Source organism: Salvelinus namaycush, chromosome 6, assembly GCF_016432855.1.
Source record: "Salvelinus namaycush isolate Seneca chromosome 6, SaNama_1.0, whole genome shotgun sequence".
NCBI lineage: Eukaryota > Metazoa > Chordata > Actinopteri > Salmoniformes > Salmonidae > Salvelinus > Salvelinus namaycush.
The window spans coordinates 20357845-20378540 of NC_052312.1; the positions used below are offsets into that span (position 1 = coordinate 20357845).

General features: G+C 43.4%; 1 protein-coding gene and 2 non-coding genes across 7 annotated transcripts in view; 1 reads left to right on the forward strand and 2 right to left on the reverse strand.

The window, feature by feature from the left end:
* Nucleotides 1-15376, forward strand: part of LOC120049746 (alpha-actinin-3) — a 40902-nt gene extending 25526 nt beyond the window's left edge. For 3 of the 5 annotated variants that reach the window (XM_038996131.1, XM_038996132.1, XM_038996130.1), the window contains 21 exons: nt 1088-1202; nt 1484-1603; nt 2085-2171; nt 2911-2998; nt 3429-3507; nt 3875-3956; nt 4125-4210; nt 4434-4526; nt 4813-5043; nt 5299-5446; nt 6057-6207; nt 6387-6495; nt 6800-6940; nt 7198-7380; nt 8356-8490; nt 10013-10192; nt 10649-10795; nt 11160-11225; nt 11461-11619; nt 11752-11828; nt 13326-13407. In XM_038996131.1, the coding sequence (XP_038852059.1) occupies nt 1178-1202; nt 1484-1603; nt 2085-2171; nt 2911-2998; nt 3429-3507; nt 3875-3956; nt 4125-4210; nt 4434-4526; nt 4813-5043; nt 5299-5446; nt 6057-6207; nt 6387-6495; nt 6800-6940; nt 7198-7380; nt 8356-8490; nt 10013-10192; nt 10649-10795; nt 11160-11225; nt 11461-11619; nt 11752-11828; nt 13326-13407 (2469 nt within the window). In that variant the 5' untranslated portion in view covers nt 1088-1177. Of the gene's footprint in view, nt 1-1087; nt 1203-1483; nt 1604-2084; nt 2172-2910; nt 2999-3428; nt 3508-3874; nt 3957-4124; nt 4211-4433; nt 4527-4812; nt 5044-5298; nt 5447-6056; nt 6208-6386; nt 6496-6799; nt 6941-7197; nt 7381-8355; nt 8491-10012; nt 10193-10648; nt 10796-11159; nt 11226-11460; nt 11620-11751; nt 11829-13325 lie in introns of those variants that run through there. The other 2 variants (XM_038996129.1, XM_038996133.1) reach the window with 2 other exon arrangements.
* Nucleotides 15377-18399: 3023 nt separating this feature from the next.
* trnan-guu lies at nt 18400-18473 on the reverse strand. The gene has a single exon. It is a non-coding gene; the product is annotated as a tRNA-Asn (tRNA).
* A 1103-nt stretch (nt 18474-19576) lies between these two features.
* trnan-guu lies at nt 19577-19650 on the reverse strand. The gene has a single exon. It is a non-coding gene; the product is annotated as a tRNA-Asn (tRNA).
* Between the last annotated feature and the right edge of the window lie 1046 nt (nt 19651-20696).

Genomic DNA, 20696 nt, shown 5'->3' on the forward strand with positions numbered 1-20696 from the left:
TTTGGACACAGGTCAGGGCCTTCCTTCCTCCCTCCCTCTGGCTGTCTGTCTGTTCTGCCTTCCTTCGCTCCCTGGCAAGCACTGTCTCTCTCTTGCCCCCCCGGGTCGCGCCCTAGCTCGTTCTCTTTCTTTCTCTCGCCCTCTCTCTTTCTCTCTATCTCTCTCACCACCCTCTCTTAAGCACTCTTTATCGCTCTCTCAAGAGTTCTTTCACTCAAGCACTTTCTCTTTTTTTCTGTGTCTTTCTTCCTCTAGCTCTCTCTCCTTCTCTGTCATGGCTAAATGGCTCACAGCTCTGCCCAGTGCCCACCCACACAGAATCGCAATCACACACACACCCACAGCGACTGCGTTAATGGAGAACTCTGACCTCTGACTTTGTGTTCTCTCTTCATTACTGATTAATGTAATCTTTCTCTGTCTCTCTCCCTCTCTCTCTACACTGCTCTGTAGTCCGTTGTTCCACTTCTGCATGTATTATTTTTCTCCAACCCCTCACCGCGGACAGACGTCTATGTTTGCTGTGACCTTCTACGCCCCCACCTCCACACAAACACACACACACCTCAACCTCGTGTTGAAATGACACAACACCTCCCTTGTCCTTGAATCAGATCAATCAATCAATCAATCATTCAAAGCTGTCATGGCAGAATAATGACTATCTGAGGTCAGGATGGGTGTGCTAGCCGACAGACACACAGAGCAGCGTCGTGACGCTCTAACAAGGTTAAAGATGTAATGGGGCATTGCCAAGCACTCTGGGCCTGTCAGAGCGGCCGGGAGAAAGCAAACTGCTTCAGGCTTCACTTTAGATTAGAGCATTTGTCTGTTTATGTTTGTTCATTTCCGTTTACTAAGGAGTGGTTTATCGATGTGGGCCCAGGATTCCATTTGGGGTCTGTTGGTCTCGTCCGGTCATTGTCAGTGAGGCTCAGTCTCTTTCTGTATGTTTGAGGGAGAATTTTCACTTATTTATTGCCAACTCTAATCCCATTTTTTTTCTCCTCCCTTTTCCCTTTGTCTTCCCTTCTCTCTCTCTCTCTTTATCTCTTTCTCCCCCTATCTCGACCTGATTCTCTCCCAGACTTTCACAGCCTGGTGTAACTCCCACTTGAGGAAGGCAGGGACACAGATCGAGAACATCGAGGACGACTTCAGGAATGGCCTCAAACTCATGCTGCTGCTGGAGGTCATCTCAGGTGGGTCAGACTCTTAAGTCGCTTTAAGTCACCGCTAAGTCAGTGTTAAGTCACTGCTAAGTCACTCTTACATACTGTTACATCAGAAAGGTTTACCTCTCCATCTACAGCATAAGTTAGTGGGAAAGGACACTCAAATTCGATGGTATGCGGTCAAATACAGCAGCATCTGAGCTGAAATGAATGGAGAATGGCACAGAGCTTTCTTGATTGAGTGAAACTTCACCAATCATTTTGTGTTGCGGAGAGGAGACTAAAGGGAATGTTTTTATTGTATACAGGTGAGAGACTGCCCAAACCCGACAAAGGCAAGATGCGTTTCCACAAGATTGCAAATGTGAACAAGGCCCTGGACTTCATCTGCAGCAAGGGAGTCAAGCTGGTGTCCATCGGCGCTGAGGGTGAGACTTCAACATCTTGGTTCTGTTGTCCTTGTTGTTTGCCAATATGTTGTTATACAGGTTCAAAAACAGTAATGTTGTGATTATCCTTTATTTGTAGTTCTAGAGTCCCATTTTACAAAACAGTTCTGACTTAGAGGGGCGGCAGGTAGCCTATTGGTTAGAGCGTTGGACTAGTAACCGAAAGGTTGCAAGATTGAATCCCCGAGCTGACAAGGTAAAACAAGTCAGTTAACCCACTGTTCCTAGGCTGTCATTGAAAATAAGAATTTGTTCTTAACTGACTTGCCTAGTTAATAATTAAATAAAGGTAAAAATAAATAAGAGGTACTCAAGTAAAATACTGTAACTTTAGATACTTGTTGAAAGATAGAGTGAGGTATTATATCGGAGCAACTCTCAGTAAGCCAGTATAAACTGAGTTTTGGCATGTGCTCCATGTTGCCATGGTTTCTGACCGAACTCTGTGATTGGCTTGCAGAGATTGTCGACGGTAATACGAAGATGACCCTGGGAATGATCTGGACCATCATCCTGCGTTTCGCCATTCAGGACATCTCCGTGGAGGGTCAGTGTGTGTGTGTGTGTGTGTGTGCAGGGGTGGAATTGGAAAAAGTTCCCTCTTCGCTCTTGGATATGACACGAGCGAGGAGTTGATCTTAAAAAAATACATGTTTACAAGGTTGTTCTTATGCATTTCCCCTCGGGTTTCACCCGCCATAAACACATTCGAACTGCACATGCATTAAGTCACATGAGAACAAATTCGACCTATTTACCCAGCTATCAGACTCCCAGTAACACTGTCTATACATTATCAGTCACTATACAACACTATACATACGCCTGTCATTAAAGCGTTAACACATTAATAGAATTAACGGCCACAGTCGCAAACGTGTCGTAGGATCACTGTTCAGACACGCTCTGCATCTGCCACACTCAAAACCATGATACATTAGACACAGTAGGCTACTGTATGTAGTCAGTTCATTATGAGTTACTGTTAACACATTCATATTACTCAAGCCTCCGTGGCACACACACTTTGCATATCCTCCACAAAAAACATACCTCAGTAAGCATTACACACACACACACACACACACACACACACACACACACACACACACACACACACACACACACACACACACACACAGACACACACACAGGTCACTAAGCTTGACACCTTAACACCGCAGGTTTATTGGAGCATATTTAGCCTAGTCCTTTAGGATAACACTGCCGTTCCCCTGCCTCCTCTCTGCCTCCCCTCTGTTTCCCCCCGCCTCCTCCCTATGTAGAGACCTCTGCTAAGGAGGGTCTTCTTCTGTGGTGCCAGAGAAAGACTGCCCCCTACAGGAACGTTAACGTGCAGAACTTCCATATCAGGTGTGCACAGCACGCCACCCTGTGGCCAGGATGGGAAACTACATCCATTCTGCATGCGGATTCACAGAGTCATGTTGAGAAGAGATGAATTGGGAACTCTAATTCATAGTTATGGCTGTTGCTTGCACCTCTCTTAGCCTGAGTGCCTGTCTGTTTGTGCTATAATGCCAACTCCTTGTCACTCACTGTCACATTTGGCATGACAATTCCATAAAGAGTTGGCAAGAGACCAGAAACAGACTGGCGACCAGGCTACATCTCTCTTTCTTTTGGGATTGTTTGTGTTATTATTTACTTTATTATTTTACTTTCTCTTTACTTTCTTTCTCTTTTACTTTCTCTTCATAATCCTAATGTTTTTCCTCCTCTCCTATCTTCTCTTTGTATCACCCTCTCCTTTCCTCTCCTCTCCTGTTGGTGACTGATTCAGTTGGAAGGATGGCCTGGCACTGTGTGCCCTCATCCACAGACACAGACCTGACCTCATTGACTACTCCAAACTGAGAAAGGTGCCCCCCCCCTCCTCCCTTCACTCTCCTCTCATCCCCCATCTCCTCTTAAGAGTCCACAAGGGTCAACACCTGTCGTAGCCCCTTACTATTTTCTTTTATTTCTCTATACCTCTATTCCCTCTTTTTCTCTCTAGAACTCTATTGTATAAGTAATATATATATATATATATATAATTATTATTTTTTAAATTATATATTTTTAAATAATATATGCCATTTAGCGGACGTTTTTATCCAAAGCAACTTACAGTCATACGTGCATACATGTTTTCTATTGGTGGGAATTGAACCCACAACCCTTGGCCTGTGTCTTCTCTCTATGTGTTCATGTAAATCTCTTTCTCTGTCTGTGTGTCCCTAACAGGATGACCCCATCGGTAACCTCAACACTGCCTTCGAGGTGGCTGAGAAGTACCTGGACATCCCCAAGATGCTCGACGCTGAAGGTGAGTCCATATTTTTTTCAATCAGGATTTCTGTAAAACCAGGCAATTTTACAACCCTACGTTCGTCTCTGTCGACTCTCTCCAGTAAGTTCGTCTCTGACGACTCTCTCCAGTGATTTCACTGGGGTTGTATTGTCCCTGAGCTCTCCTCCCTGGTCTCTCTCTCAGACATTGTGAACACCCCCAAGCCTGATGAGAAGGCCATCATGACCTACGTGTCCTGCTTCTACCACGCCTTCGCTGGCGCTGAGCAGGTAACTCACTCCCTCCACTGCCTCTGCTCCACACTGCCGCAAAAACATGGAATACAATGCAATGGAAAACAATACAAATCGGCCATCTTTCTAAGGTCCACTGTCTCTGTCTTAACGTTTGTTGTTAATATCTCTCTCTCTCGCTCACTTTTGTTTTCTCTCCCTCTCCCCTCCCTCCTCTCTTTCTCTCTCTCTCTCCCCTCTCTCTCTCTTACTCACCCAGGCTGAGACAGCAGCTAACAGGATCTGTAAAGTGCTGGCTGTTAACCAGGAGAATGAGAAACTCATGGAGGAGTATGAGAAGCTGGCCAGTGAGGTGAGTGTTAAAGGGATATCATACTAGCCTGCTAACTGTTCCTGTAGACTTCTAGTCATTGCGCTAATGCAATGATGTATGAGAGGTTATGGGACAGTTTCCTGGACATAGATTAAACCTAGTCCTGGACTAAAAAGCAATTTCAATGGAGATTCTCCATTGAGCATGCTTTTTGTGTTTGGGAAACTGGCCCTGAACGGGACCTGTGTGTTTTTTAATTGAAGTAACCACCCAACCAACTCTTCTCCCCCTGACCTCTAACCCCTGACCTCTTACCACTCCCTAGTTGCTAGAGTGGATCCGCAAGACCATCCCGTGGCTGGAGAACCGCATGGCGGAGCAGCAGATGAGGGCCATGCAGCAGAAGCTGGAGGACTTCAGGGACTACCGCCGCATCCACAAGCCGCCCCGCGTCCAGGAGAAGTGTCAGCTGGAGATCAACTTCAACACCCTGCAGACCAAGCTGAGGCTGAGCAACCGGCCCGCCTTCATGCCCTCCGAGGGAAAGATGGTCTCGGTAGGTGACGTCACGCACACCACGTCTCAGGGAGTGACACTGTCCTGGCAGCCCTCTCGACTTTATACCCCGGGTTGTTCATTAAAACCACAGCTAATTTACTGTGGTGTGGTTCGAAAGAGTTTTGAGAATAACCCCCCGGATATCTGACTGTTCCACCAACATTACAATACCCAGTATAGTCAACCAACTAACTGGCTTCCATCTATAATACTACCCATGTTATACCCCATCTCCATCTCTCTCCTCACCCAGGACATAGCCAATGCATGGAAGGGTCTGGAGCAGGTGGAGAAGGGATATGAGGAGTGGCTTCTTACTGAGATCAGACGTCTGGAGAGACTGGACCACCTGGCTGAGAAGTTCAAGCAGAAGTGTTCCCTGCACCAGTCCTGGACCTCAGGTAATAACAGAGCGAGTGAGAAAGGGAGGGGAGGGTGAGTGGGGTGTAGAGCGAGAGGGGAGGAAGGGCAGGTGGGGGGTAGAGAGAGAGGGGCGAGAGGCGCGGTAAAGGGGATATCAATTTTGAATTGTAAAATCCACTTTATTGAGTCAAGCCCCTAGGTACATCAACTTTCAACCCCCAGACGTCATGCGCCACAGCGCTCATGGGTGGATGGGGATAGAGAGGTAGAACGGAGAGGAGAGGTAAAGGGGATAGAGAGATAGAACGGAGAGGAAAAGGGGTTAGAGAGATAGAACGGAGAGGAGAGGTAAAGGGGTTAGAGAGATAGAACGGAGAGGAGAGGTAAAGGGGTTAGAGAGATAGAACGGAGAGGTAAAGGGGTTAGAGAGATAGAACGGAGAGGAGAGGTAAAGGGGTTAGAGAGATAGAACGGAGAGGTAAAGGGGTTAGAGAGATAGAACGGAGAGGAGAGGTAAAGGGGTTAGAGAGATAGAACGGAGAGGTAAAGGGGTTAGAGAGATAGAACGGAGAGGAGAGGTAAAGGGGTTAGAGAGAGAGAGAGAGAGAGAGAGATAACGACTGAGTATTATCTGTGTCTCTCCCCCAGGTAAAGAAGAGCTGCTGTCCATGAAGGACTATGAGTCGGCCTCTCTGATGGAGATCAGAGCTCTGATGAGGAAACACGAGGCCTTTGAGTCTGACCTGGCCGCCCACCAGGACAGAGTGGAGCAGATCGCTGCTATCGCCCAGGAGCTCAAGTAAGGAGGGACGGAGGGAGGAGGGAGGGATGATGAGAGGGAGGTGTGGAGGACCGGTGGAAGGAGGGAGTGGCGGTAGAAAGGATAAACGTAGTAAAGTTCTAGAAAAAAGGGATTGACTTACAGTGTGTAATAGAAGACGTGATACTGATCAGTGTGTTTGCCCGTTTCTCTCTCAGTGAGCTGGACTACCATGACGCGTCCTCTGTGAACGCCCGCTGCCAGGGCATCTGTGACCAGTGGGACAACCTGGGTACGCTGACGCAGAAGAGGAGGGACTCCCTGGAGGTACTGAACTACGCACGTACAACAGATACCTAATATAATCATATTGTATACGCCACTTAAGCAGACGCTTTTGGTTGGAGAATGTGATCCCTGCAGGAACTGAGCACACAGCCTCTTACCAACTGAGCCACCACGAGCCAGGAGATGTTCCTGACCAGGTCACCTGTCTCAGGAAAAACTCCTGTCCCTTCCAATAACAACTAGTGGTGGTCATATCAAGCCATTACACGTGTTACTGTGACTACTTAGCAGGGATGGCTTCATACTATATATGGATGTTACATCTTGTCCTGGTCTTTCCTAGCGCGTGGAGAAACTGTGGGAGACCATTGACCAGCTGTACCTGGAGTTCGCCAAGAGGGCGGCGCCCTTCAACAACTGGATGGACGGAGCCATGGAGGATCTGCAGGACATGTTTATCGTCCACAGCACCGAGGAGATCCATGTACGTGTGTGTGTGAATGTGTGTGTGTGTGAGCGTGTCTGTGTGTGTACAATACGTAACATTAACGGTCTGATGGACTCTCCTTTCTCTCTGCATTCCCTCGCTCTCTCTCGTTATTTCCCATATCACTCCATTCTCACTCCTTACCCCCCCCCCTCTTCTCGTTATGTGACACACACCACACCCTTTGATCCTCTCTCTCTCTATCGCTCCTTCCCACTGTATCCCTCCATTCTCACTCCTCCTCTCCTCTCCAGTCTCTGATTACAGCCCATGACCAGTTCAAGGCCACCCTACCAGAGGCTGATAAGGAACGCATGGCCACCATGGGCATCCAGAGCGAGATTGTGAAGATCGCTCAGACTTACGGCATCAAGCTGTCAGGAGTCAACCCCTACACCAACCTCTCCCCCCAGGATATCACTAACAAGTGGGAGGCAGTGAGTACAACACACTCTGTGAAGCCGACAGAGAAGCGGAAATGGTTTTCTACTGAATTGTATTTCCTTCCCTGGCTAGGTTTCTACACTCTAGAATGTAGTCAAGAGACACATTTCCTGTGACAATAATTTTTTCTGTAGTTTGTATTTTTTCTTACACGCTATAGCTGTAAGTTGCTTAATGTCAAAGGGTTACACCCTAGAGCAGGGCTTTCCGACCCTGTTCCTGGAGAGCTCCTTGTACCCTCATGTAGGTTTAAGCTCCAACCCAAGTTGTAACTGACTTCATTGAGACAATGCTGAAACATCAATCCACGGGCAAGTCGGTGACCCTTTTTCATTTGGGCCGAAATCAAAATGAAAGAAGAGTTATCTTGCAAATTCAGCAGACTGGTGTGAAATAGGCTTTTAGAAGTGCCGTTTTTTATTTGACCACTTATCGTTAATGTCGTCTTTGGTGTGGTTTGTTGTGTTTATCAATGAACAAGCACCTTTTTATCCCTCTCCTATTGATAAAATAAGTAATACGAAAGTTTTACGCTGCATGAAGTTTCAAATGCATTCTACCATTACGAAATGTGTAACGTGATCGGTATTTTGACATTACAATTTTTGAACACACAAAAATACGTTTCGTTAATCAAATATTTAATCAGTCGTCTTCCTCAAACGAAGGGGAGGATGACGCAATCTTTGCGAGAGGGGGGGAATTTGGTTTAATTGGTCCTCAACTCACGGCTCAGACACAGTTAGCTCTGAGTTAGTGGATTCGTCGCCATAGAAATGTACCTGGCTAAAAGGTGAGCCACTTTCGTGGTACCGGTTATCTGAGTTTGAACTCAAGGTTGACCAAAGTTACCTCACGAACTCCTCAAATCCGGTAGGTAGTATAGGGCTCTGCTCTCGAGTAACAGAGAAACGCGACGTCATCTCTACCAGTGTGTTGACGACCAATGTCCCTGTCTCCCTCCATAGGTGAAGCACCTTGTTCCGCTCAGGGACCAGATGCTGCAGGAGGAGGTGGCCAGGCAGCAGGCTAACGAGAGGCTGAGGCGCCAGTTCGCTGCCCAGGCCAACATCATCGGACCCTGGATTCAGACCAAGATGGAGGTACAGTTACTTCAGCTAGAGCAGTGGTCACCAACCTTTTCTGAGTCAAGATCGCTTTCTGAGTCAAAATGCAAGCGGAGATCTACGGCTCAGATAAAAAATTAAAATTAAAAAAACATGAATTAAAAAACGTAAGCCTATGCAACATTAACCAATTAAAAACAGTTCTGTAGCAATGAGGTTTGTGCAGTAGGCTATAGGCCCAATACATTATCACTGCAGATTGGCGAGGCTTGAATTACCCTGCCAATGTTGTTCTTCTCAGACCATTTTGAAATGTAAAATGTAGGTATATGATCATACTCGTCATATATCATTTGTTGTATTACTGGTGAGGCACAGCTAATTGAGGATAATAATATATATATATATTTTTTTTACTGGACTCATCCGTCCCTCAGCTCTCCCTCCGCTGAGAAGAAGGGACACAGTCTTCCAGCTGATGGCGAAACTCAAGTCGCACTGCATTATTTCTGCCTCGTGCGCCAATTCATGTTGTTACTCCTATGACCAGAGAAAGTGAAATATTCCTCGATATTAGAAAAGACACAAGCCGCTAATGATAACAACACAAGCTTAGCGGAACACTTTGCCGTACTCATTCGTTGCAGCTGCAGTGCTGCAGTGCTTGTGGTAGCGTGAGTGGAAGTAGGGAGAATGTGCATTTTATGGCTTATGGAAGTGTTGAACAAACTGTCGACAGTGCCGAATAACAACTTAGACATGAAGTTATTCATAAAAACAGCATCTTTTTGCTGTATTCGTTGAGTCGCTCTAGTCATTTTTTAAAACGTTTTTAAATCTCACGGTGTCAACTTTATTCTGCATTCGAGGCTTCTTTTTACAGTCTATGGCTCGAGGAAACTGTGCAGAGAGGGTGATCTGAGCTGTCTGATTTGCCAGAGGTAGGCCTGTAGGTGCACTTGATTTGATCTCTGGGCCTGCCGGGTAGGCGGAGTTCTACCTTCAGATACATAAAATGGTTCAAAATGGGAACACTTTATCTTCCCGGTGCTAGGGCTGCTGAATGAAGTGCACCTACCGACAACAGCACGAAACAAATACAAATAATAGGAATGCAAGGCTTTATCGTTGTGTTCGACCGGTTGGTGACCACTGAGCTAGAGCTACACGGTCCTACGAGTTTGAAATCCTCTTTTGTGAAATCCTCATTCCACTCATTGTACTCCCATGTCCATATGCCATGTTTGGTATGGCAAGAAGTGAAATGTTAGCACAAACAGACTGGTAACCAGGCTAAGCTGCTACAGGGTCTCCGAAACCCAAACACGCAGAGGTTCGCAACATCTACTGTGCCTACACTTATGGGTCAGAGTAGGAGAGCTGATCTAGGATCACTTTTGCCTTTTAGATTATAATTAATGGACCTAATCCTAGATTCTATACCTGATCCTAGATCAGCACTCTTTGACGCTTTATGAATACGGAAGCCTGAACTGTCATCCATTCACACTTCTCAGTTCTCACTACCTCCTTTTTCTCCACCCCTCTCCCTCTACAGGAGATTGGTCATGTGTCTGTGGACATCGCCGGTTCTCTAGAGGAACAGATGAACAATCTCAAGCAGTATGAACAAAACATTATCAACTACAAGTGTAACATCGACAAACTGGAGGGAGACCACCAGCTCAGCCAGGAGTCCCTCATCTTTGACAACAAACACACCAACTACACCATGGAGGTAATACAACTCACAACTGGACAACACACAACTACAAAAAACACAACTGCACAACACATAACTACACAACAAACACTAACTACACAGCACACAACTACACAACAAACACACAACTACACCATGGAAGTGAAGTATCTTATGTCCTAGACCTAGGTTAAGTATCATATACTCCCCTATTTAGACAGTGAAGCTAAAACGTTTAATTTGGCTCTATACTCCAGTATATTGGATTTGAGATAAAATGTTTCATTTAGGGGTATTTTCATACATATCAGTTTTACCGTTTAGAAGTTAGTGCACTTTATATATCTAGTTCCCCTTTTGAATGTGTCATAGGTGTCACTTATAGTGCATTAAAGTAGTCAAAAGTTTAGTATTTGGTCCCAAATTCCGAGCACGCAATTATTACATCAAGCTTAGACTCTCCGCTCCCTCGTTCCCTCTCTCCCTCTGCAGCATATCCGTGTGGGCTGGGAGCAGCTGCTGACCACCATCGCCCGCACCATCAACGAGGTGGAGAACCAGATTCTGACCCGCGATGCCAAGGGTATCAGCCAGGAGCAGCTCAACGAGTTCAGAGCCTCCTTCAATCACTTTGACAGGGTAAAAAAAAAAGATATATATTATTGTACTTGCATTTCTTGCACTTGTCTTTTTACTTCCTGGCTCAGATTTTACAGAAAGCGGCTATTTTGAAGAAGGCTATTTTACTTGCAATGACAGTGATATGTGATTATTTTAACCTACCATAGTTGAATACACTGACTGTAAGTGTGAATTTTGAATAGTCAGTGATTTCTTGCCACCGTAGTTGTTCCTCCACACTGAGGGATAGTGTCTCTAGCGTGTTACGTTCACATAATCGTTGATCATTGCATCACTGCATCGTTCATTGATATAAAAGATATATATTATTGTACTTGCATCATAAAAACTGATGCTTGTGTTCCCCCTCTCTCTTTTGCAGAAGAGAAACGGCATGATGGACCCCGACGACTTCCGTGCCTGTCTCATCTCCATGGGTTACGATCTGGTGAGTAGCCTAGCTACCAACAGGAAGTGACCTCACCTTCATTTCTTCTCAGTCCCTTTATACAAAATGACGACGCTCTATCTGGTTGTATACAGTTATAGTATAAATGGCATCCGTTTTTATACTAAAGGTTTCAAAACATGTTCTCCTCTACAATGATATGAAAATAATCTACTCTAACGTGTTGTCCAATAGGGTGAGATGTTCTAATCTACTGTAACATGTTGTCCAATAGGGTGAGGTGGAGTTTGCCCGCATCATGACCTTGGTGGATTCAAACAACACAGGCGTGGTCACCTTCCAGGCCTTCATCGACTTCATGACCCGTGAGACGGCCGAGACAGACACCGCTGACCAGGTCATGGCTTCCTTTAAGATCCTGGCCTCCGACAAGGTGAGCTAGAACATTTTAATATGGCCAGATCTCCCTTGAAAAATAGGTATTTTCTCACCTGTGGGACAACCTGGTAAATGCAATTAAATGAATACATAGAAATGAAATAAATATATACCTCCTCTCTCCCAGGCCTACATCACGGTTGACGAGCTGCGCAGAGAGCTGCCCGCAGAGCAGGCCGAGTACTGCATCAGCCGCATGACCAGGTACACAGAATTAAAAAGGTCAAATAGGGGTGCTTATATTTGTCCTGTTTCACACGTGTACAACTGTGTAACCTATACAAGTGTGTGGCTATGACACAGGCCACTTTAGTAATATAATGTATCTCTATGACCAGGGACACAGGCCACTCTAGTAATATAATGTATCTCTGTGACCAGGTACATTAGACCTCTCTAGTAATATAATGTATCTCTATGACCAGGTACATTATACCTCTCTAGTAATATAATGTATCTCTATGACCAGGTACATTAGACCTCTCTAGTAATATAATGTATCTCTATGACCAGGTACATTATACCTCTCTAGTAATATAATGTATCTCTGTGACCAGGTACATTAGACCTCTCTAGTAATATAATGTATCTCTATGACCAGGTACATCAGACCTCTCTAGTAATATAATGTATCTCTATGACCAGGTACATTAGACCTCTCTAGTAATATAATGTATCTCTATGACCAGGTACATTAGACCTCTCTAGTAATATAATGTATCTCTATGACCAGGTACATTAGACCTCTCTAGTAATATAATGTATCTCTATGACCAGGTACATTAGACCTCTCTAGTAATATAATGTATCTCTATGACCAGGTACATTAGACCTCTCTAGTAATATAATGTATCTCTATGACCAGGTACATTAGACCTCTCTAGTAATATAATGTATCTCTATGACCAGGTACATTATACCTCTCTAGTAATATAATGTATCTCTGTGACCAGGTACATTAGACCTCTCTAGTAATATAATGTATCTCTATGACCAGGTACATTAGACCTCTCTAGTAATATAATGTATCTCTATGACCAGGTACATTAGACCTCTCTAGTAATATAATGTATCTCTATGACCAGGTACATTAGACCTCTCTAGTAATATAATGTATCTCTATGACCAGGTACATCAGACCTCTCTAGTAATATAATGTATCTCTATGACCAGGTACATTAGACCTCTCTAGTAATATAATGTATCTCTATGACCAGGTACATTAGACCTCTCTAGTAATATAATGTATCTCTATGACCAGGTACATTATACCTCTCTAGTAATATAATGTATCTCTGTGACCAGGTACATTAGACCTCTCTAGTAATATAATGTATCTCTATGACCAGGTACATTAGACCTCTCTAGTAATATAATGTATCTCTATGACTAGGTACATTAGACCTCTCTAGTAATATAATGTATCTCTATGACCAGGTACATTAGACCTCTCTAGTAATATAATGTATCTCTATGACCAGGTACATTAGACCTCTCTAGTAATATAATGTATCTCTATGACCAGGTACATCAGACCTCTCTGGTAATATAATGTATCTCTGTGACCAGGTACATTAGACCTCTCTAGTAATATAATGTATCTCTATGACCAGGTACATCAGACCTCTCTGGTAATATAATGTATCTCTATGACCAGGTACATCAGACCTCTCTGGTAATATAATGTATCTCTGTGACCAGGTACATTGGAGCCGACGGCCCATCCGGAGCCCTCGACTACATCTCTTTCTCCAGTGCACTCTATGGAGAGAGCGACTTGTAAACCCCCTCTCCTGTATGGAGAGAGCGACTTGTAAAACCCCCTTTCCCCCTCCTCTTGTCTTCCCTTCATTTTCCCCCTCTCCTCTATGGAGAGAGCGACTTGTAAAACTCCTCCTTCCCCTCCTGTTCGTTCTTCCCTCCATCCTCTCCCTCCTGTACAGAGAGGTTTAGATACCCCTTCTCCTCTCCTCTTTTCCCCTTCCACACTGCCCAGAGAGGAAAAGAGAGCGGGAGGCTTTGCTCAGATCAAATCTCCGAGACAAATGTCCAGTTAAGGTCTGGCTGGATTTCTAATGTTTAACTCTCATCCCTCTCTCATCCATACTGTCCTCCGTACTGCACCAAGTGCCTGATGAGCCAGAATACCTGGTGTCACACGATGATCCGTTTCACATTAACTGCCTTTTAGTACGATCGACTGGACAGAGTGGAGTCATGGGGGAAAAAACAAAGAAGGGGACAAAAGAAAAATAGTTTCACACTAGCAGAGTTTCTGAGCAGAGCCCCCAGCCCTATACCTCGCCTCCTCAAATAATATTACAATTCCTATTATTTGGAAGGGTTTAAAAGAAAACAATGAAATATTGGTTGGTTGGTTGTGTATTGATGCAGATGCATGCTCTGTTTATAGTAGAAATGCTGTCCATGTTGAATGGTTGAATCCCCCCCCCAACACACAAATCCTTTATAGCAGCTCCCATACTAACACCCCTCTCTTTCCACAGAAACTTGTAATGTTGTCGCAATGCTTTCATAATGTTGTAATTTGGTATTTCAGAGAGTATAGGGTGCCATCAGAAGAGAGCAGCGAATTGTGGGTAAAAGGTAGTTAACCCCTGATCTCTGATCAACTTGTTTAGAGGGATGAGGACACTGACAGGAAGAATTCTTTTGATTGGAGGATAGGGTGAGGATGCTGACAGGAAGGCTCATTTTGATTGGAGGATGCAAAGATAAAGGAGTATCATAACTGTTATGGCCAGAAAGAAGCGTGTCGGTCACCTCTCTCCTCCGTCTCATCCCTCTATCATCACTCCATCATCTGTACCAGGGATATGACTATACCAATAGAATGATATAATATGTCATATTTTACATATACTATTTCATATCAGGTCCTATGAAACCATATTGAGGTTGTCTGCTTGCTGTGCATTTTGAGAGGAGCGAGAGACAGGTAGAGGTGTTGAGTAGTGAAAAAGAGCGAGAGAGAGGAAATCAGGTAATGTTCTGGAGATAAAGGAATATGGACTCAGGAACCCTGAGTCCAGGTATGGTGAAACAAAGTTAGGCCCAGGCTTCATTCAAAATGACACCCTATTCCCCATAGGCTCTAGTCAAAAGTAGTGCACTACATAGGTTATAGGGTGCCATTTTTGACTCAGACCCTGTGTAGCCTAACTATCTATGCAAGGAAGCTTTTAGGTTGTGGTCCAGTTCAATAAGAGGATGGCTACGTTCCAGGCTGACTACACCGCAGACGGCTGCCAGATCTCACAACGCCTGGACACGTGTTAAACATATCAGCTAACCACATCATATTACATAGCAATCTGATGCCTGACTGTACAGTTGATGAGGTGGCACTCAACCATTTGCAATGTAATTGGCCTGGAACATGACATGTTTAAAACAGAACCATGAGAATGTCAGCCGTGAAGTGAGCAAGGGCATTCTAATGACAGTGGGCAATTCTCAAATCTACACCCAATTCCCTATGTCGTGCACTAGTTTGGACCTGATCCGAAGTAGCCAAGTGCACTACGGATGGAATAGGGTGTCATTTAGGACAGAGCCAGAACCAGTAACTCCCCTTTGGGTGGATTCTTTCTCTTCTGTCTTCTCTATTATCCCTTCCTCCTGTTTCCCCTCTATTCTATCACCCGCTACAAGAGCTTGCTTCCACACAATCCTTCAAAGTTAAAGTCATACCTTGGAATAAATAAAAAAGGAAAACTATATTACGATGTGAAGTTTTGTGTTGTGTTTTTATTTCCCATCGATCACCATAAAGGGAGTGGCGATACTGTTGAAGTAACATCAGTTGCAACTGTTCAGAAGTAAACCAAAATGTCCAGGGCAGTTCCTGGTTCATTAAATATGACATAAATACAAGAAAGAACTGTAAGACTTATTTAAATGTAAACACTGTAATGTCTCCAAGACTACTAAGACTTACAGACTTTATATAGCATAAACATTCAAGAATGAAAATATAATATGAAACTGAGTTTATTGGATATATAGACAAAATACATTCACAGTGCATATTAGCAGAGCACTTCAGCCAGACACTCAGGCTCATTCTAAACATGACAGTTATGGCAACCAATTCATACACTATTCTTTTAAATAGTTCGGTGGAGTTTTCCTTATTTAATCTTGTTAGCCTGTTAAGGCTAGGGGGTGCTGTTGTCACTATTTATGGAAATCGTGTAATTTTTGAAACGGCTTCCTACAAACTTCTTGATCGTACAATATGCATATTATTATTATTATTGGATAGAAAACAGTCTATAGTTTCTATAGCCGTTGAAATTTTGTCTCTAAGTGGAACAGAACTCATTCTACAGCAATTTCCCTGACATGGAGTCAGATTTCACACATTTTGGCCCCTGTTCTGGAGTCAGTTTTAAGGCCACTGTTATTCCTATGAGTATACGGACACTGCTTACGTCTTCCCCTGGATGCCTTTACGTGATGACGCTTTGAATGGTATCGATTGCCCAATCACAGCCACTATAAATGAAAAAATCCTCTAGGTAGGAACTCTTTTCTAGGTGCGTCATGCGCGCGGAGGATACCGACCTACTGTTTTTCCAAGCATTAGTGTAGCCAGTTATATTTCTCCGGTCATATTTTTACTCGTTATAGGAGTTAAAAACATCATAAGGTAGTTAATTTAAAGCGTTTTATAGCAATTTATATCCGTTTAGTGCGATTTTGGGACATTTATTTCTGAGCCACTGTGAATCTCTGGGCACCGTTCCAGTTCATGCCGAACGCAATGTGCATTTCTGCATGGCAAGAGGACAGCTTTCGACCAAAAGACGATTAGACCCAAGAAAGGATTCTTTGCCCAAGATTCTGATGGAAGAACAGCTCAAAGTAGGAACAATTTATTATGATAAATCGTGTTTCTGTCGAAAAATGTTAGTGGCTTAGGACGCCATCTTTTTTGACGTAGCTTCGCTTGGCGCAAACTGTATTGAAAAGTAAGGATAATTTAAAAAATGTAATTCCGCGATTGTATTAAGAATTAAATTGTCTATCAATCGCTGTCCACCCTATATTTTTTAGTCACGTTTATGAGTATTTATGTATACGACTAGATCACTGTCTAATATGGCGCACGACATTTTCTGACCAGCTCGGCTACTTTTCTCATTGTATAACCACGATTTTGGTGGCTAAATATCCACATTTTCGAACAAACTGTATATGTATGTTGTAATATGATGTTACAGGAGTGTCATCTGAAGAATTCTGAGAAGGTTAGTGAAAAAATTAATATCTTTTGGCGATGTTGACGTTATCGCTCTCTTTGGCTAGAATCAATGCTGGGGTAATGTTTGGACATGTGGTATGCTAATATAACGATTTATTGTGTTTTCGCTGTAAGACACTTAGAAAATCTGAAATATTGTCTGTATTCACAGGATCTGTGTCTTTCGATTAGTGTATGCTGTGTATTTTTACGAAATGTTTTATGATTAGTAATTAGGTAAGACACGTTGCTCTATCTATTTATTCTAGTCGATTTGTGACGGTGGGTGCAATTGTAAACTATGATATCTACCTGAAATATTCACATTTTTCTAACAAAACCTATCCTATACCATAAATATGTTATCAGACTGTCATCTGAGGAGGTTTTTTCTTGGTTAGTGGCTATCAATATCTTAGTTTAGCCGAATTGGTGATAGCTAGTGGTGTTGGTGGACAAAGAAAAAATGGTCTCTTTTGCTAAGGTGTTTACCTAATAGATTTACATATTGTGTCTTCCCTGTAAAACATTTTAAAAATCGGACATGTTGGCTGGATTCACACGATCTGTATCTTTCATTAGCTGTATTGGACTTGTTAATGTGTGAAAGTTAAATATTAAAAAAAAAATTTTTTTTTGAATTTCGCGCCCTGGCTTTTCAGTGGGGGGGGGGGGGGGGGTGCCGCTATCGGTGTGTGTGTCAATTGAATCAGTCTAAAACTTTGCACATACACCGCTGCCATCTAATGGCCATTATCTAAATTGCGCCTAACCTGGAATAGTACATTATGGCCTTTCTCTTGCATTTCAAAGATATTTTTTTCTTTGAATTATCTTTTACCAGATCTAATGTGTTATATTCTCCTACATTAAGTTCACATTTCCACAAACTTCAAAGTAATTATTTTCAAATGATATCAAGGATATGCATATCCTTGCTTCAGGTCCTGAGCTACAGGCAATTAGATTTGGGTACTGATGGTTTCTTGGAACTGATGGCATCTACGGTTGTGGCTAGATGGAATACAGCTACAGGCTAAAAGTTACATGTTCGAGTTGTGTCGGGGACAACTGCAGCATTTTAGCTAAGCTTAAGCCTAACACTTTCCGTAACCTTAATGTAAGTCCAGGAAGGTCTTTCCACATCACTAGAAATGGAAAGATAGCAACCCTGAGTGGGTTCAAATCACCAACCTTTAAATTAACAGGCTAACACGCTAACCAATTGCACCACAGACACTTGTGGTTGTACTGACCCTCAGCAGGCCAAAGTCTCATGGAAGATCACTACAAGTCAGGAAGGTTCACATCGCTACAATCTGAAAAATGTCATCCCTGGGTGGTGTCGAAGCACCAACCTTTAGATTGACAGTCAAACACGCTAACTGATTGCACTAGAGAGGCTTGTGTTGGCATTGACCCTCAGCAGGTCAAAGTCACAGGTAATCTCATTACAGGTCCAGGATGTCACATTCACATCATGGAGCACAACAAACAGAAAACTCTCGTCCCTGGGTGGGCTCGAACCACCAACCTTTAGATTAACAGTCTAACGCGCTAACCAATTGCGCCACAGACACGTGTGGTGTTCTTGACCCTGACACTTGATCGCTGGCCATCCGTGATCTCATCCAACTGTACATGGCGTTTACGAAACAACAACACTTTGTTCCAATGGTTGTGTCAACGTGCATCGAAAGTGCCGCAACATTTCCAAGTAAGTAGCCCTGTAGTTTTCTAACGTTTGTTCGCTTTTTGAATGGCCTTAAAAGGGCAGAAATGTAGGGCAATGTTCGTCAACGCAACATTTTATTAAAAGGCATCTGGCAGGAGTAAATTCAGCCACAATCACAAATGTAATTTGATAAATATATATTTTAAACAACTGCGTTTTCACGAATCTAATATATAATCACCAATCTCATTCAAAATAATTAGGGGACTGACCCCGGAAGAATGATGTAGTGGCGAGTCACTTTCATGGTGTATAGGCACACATGTACACACAAACACACACACACTGGACCAACATTGTCCTTCATGCGAGATACATTTAAATGCTAAGGTTTTTCATGCCAGATTGACATAATTTACATTGTCATACTAGCCGGATTAATATGAATACATGATATGTTCCATGGAGACCACAGAATGAATAAGCTATTGAGTAACAGAAGATCAGAGACCATTGACAGCCATTTTACCAGTAGGTATAGTAACTTGTCATCTTTCATGTTCAACAACACACCAATCACATGTGACAACAGGAAAAACAGCAGGTCAAAAGCAAACTTACTGTAAATCAAGGAAGGTCTTTCCACATCACTAGAAATGGAAAGATAGCAACCCTGAGTGGGTTCAAAAAACCAACCTTTAAATTAACAGGCTAACATGCTAACCAATTGCACCACAGAGACTTGTGGTTGTACTGACCCTCAGCTGGCGAAAGTCTCATGGAAGATCACTACAAGTCAGGAAGGTTCACATCGCTACTATCTGAAAAATGTCATCCCTGGGTGGTGTCAAAGCACTAACCTTTAGATTGACAGTCAAACTCGCTAACTGATTGCACGAGAGAGGCTTGTGTTGGCATTGAGCCTCAGCAGGTCAAAGTCACAGGTAATCTCATTACAGGTCCAGGATATCACATTCACATCATGGAGCACAACAAACTGAAAAGTCTCGTCCCTGGGTGGGCTCGAACCACCAACCTTTAGATTAACAGTCTAACGCGCTAACCAATTGCGCCACAGAGACTTGTGGTGTGCCTGACCCTGACACTTGATCGCTGGCCATCCGTGATCTCATCCAACTGTACATGGCGTTTACGAAACAACAACACTTTGTTCCAATGGTTGTGTCAACGTGCATCGAAAGTGCCGCAACATTTCCAAGTAAGTAGCCCTGTAGTTTTCTAACGTTTGTTCGCTTTTTGAATGGCCTTAAAAGGGCAGAAATGTAGGGCAATGTTCGTCAACGCAACATTTTATTAAAAGGCATCTGGCAGGAGTAAATTCAGCCACAATCACAAATGTAATTTGATAAATATATATTTTAAACAACTGCGTTTTCACGAATCTAATATATAATCACCAATCTCATTCAAAATAATTAGGGGACTGACCCCGGAAGAATGATGTAGTGGCGAGTCACTTTCATGGTGTATAGGCACACATGTACACACAAACACACACACACTGGACCAACATTGTCCTTCATGCGAGATACATTTAAATGCTAAGGTTTTTCATGCCAGATTGACATAATTTACATTGTCATACTAGCCGGATTAATATGAATACATGATATGTTCCATGGAGACCACAGAATGAATAAGCTATTGAGTAACAGAAGATCAGAGACCATTGACAGCCATTTTACCAGTAGGTATAGTAACTTGTCATCTTTCATGTTCAACAACACACCAATCACATGTGACAACAGGAAAAACAGCAGGTCAAAAGCAAACTTACTGTAAATCAAGGAAGGTCTTTCCACATCACTAGAAATGGAAAGATAGCAACCCTGAGTGGGTTCAAAAAACCAACCTTTAAATTAACAGGCTAACATGCTAACCAATTGCACCACAGAGACTTGTGGTTGTACTGACCCTCAGCTGGCGAAAGTCTCATGGAAGATCACTACAAGTCAGGAAGGTTCACATCGCTACTATCTGAAAAATGTCATCCCTGGGTGGTGTCAAAGCACTAACCTTTAGATTGACAGTCAAACTCGCTAACTGATTGCACGAGAGAGGCTTGTGTTGGCATTGAGCCTCAGCAGGTCAAAGTCACAGGTAATCT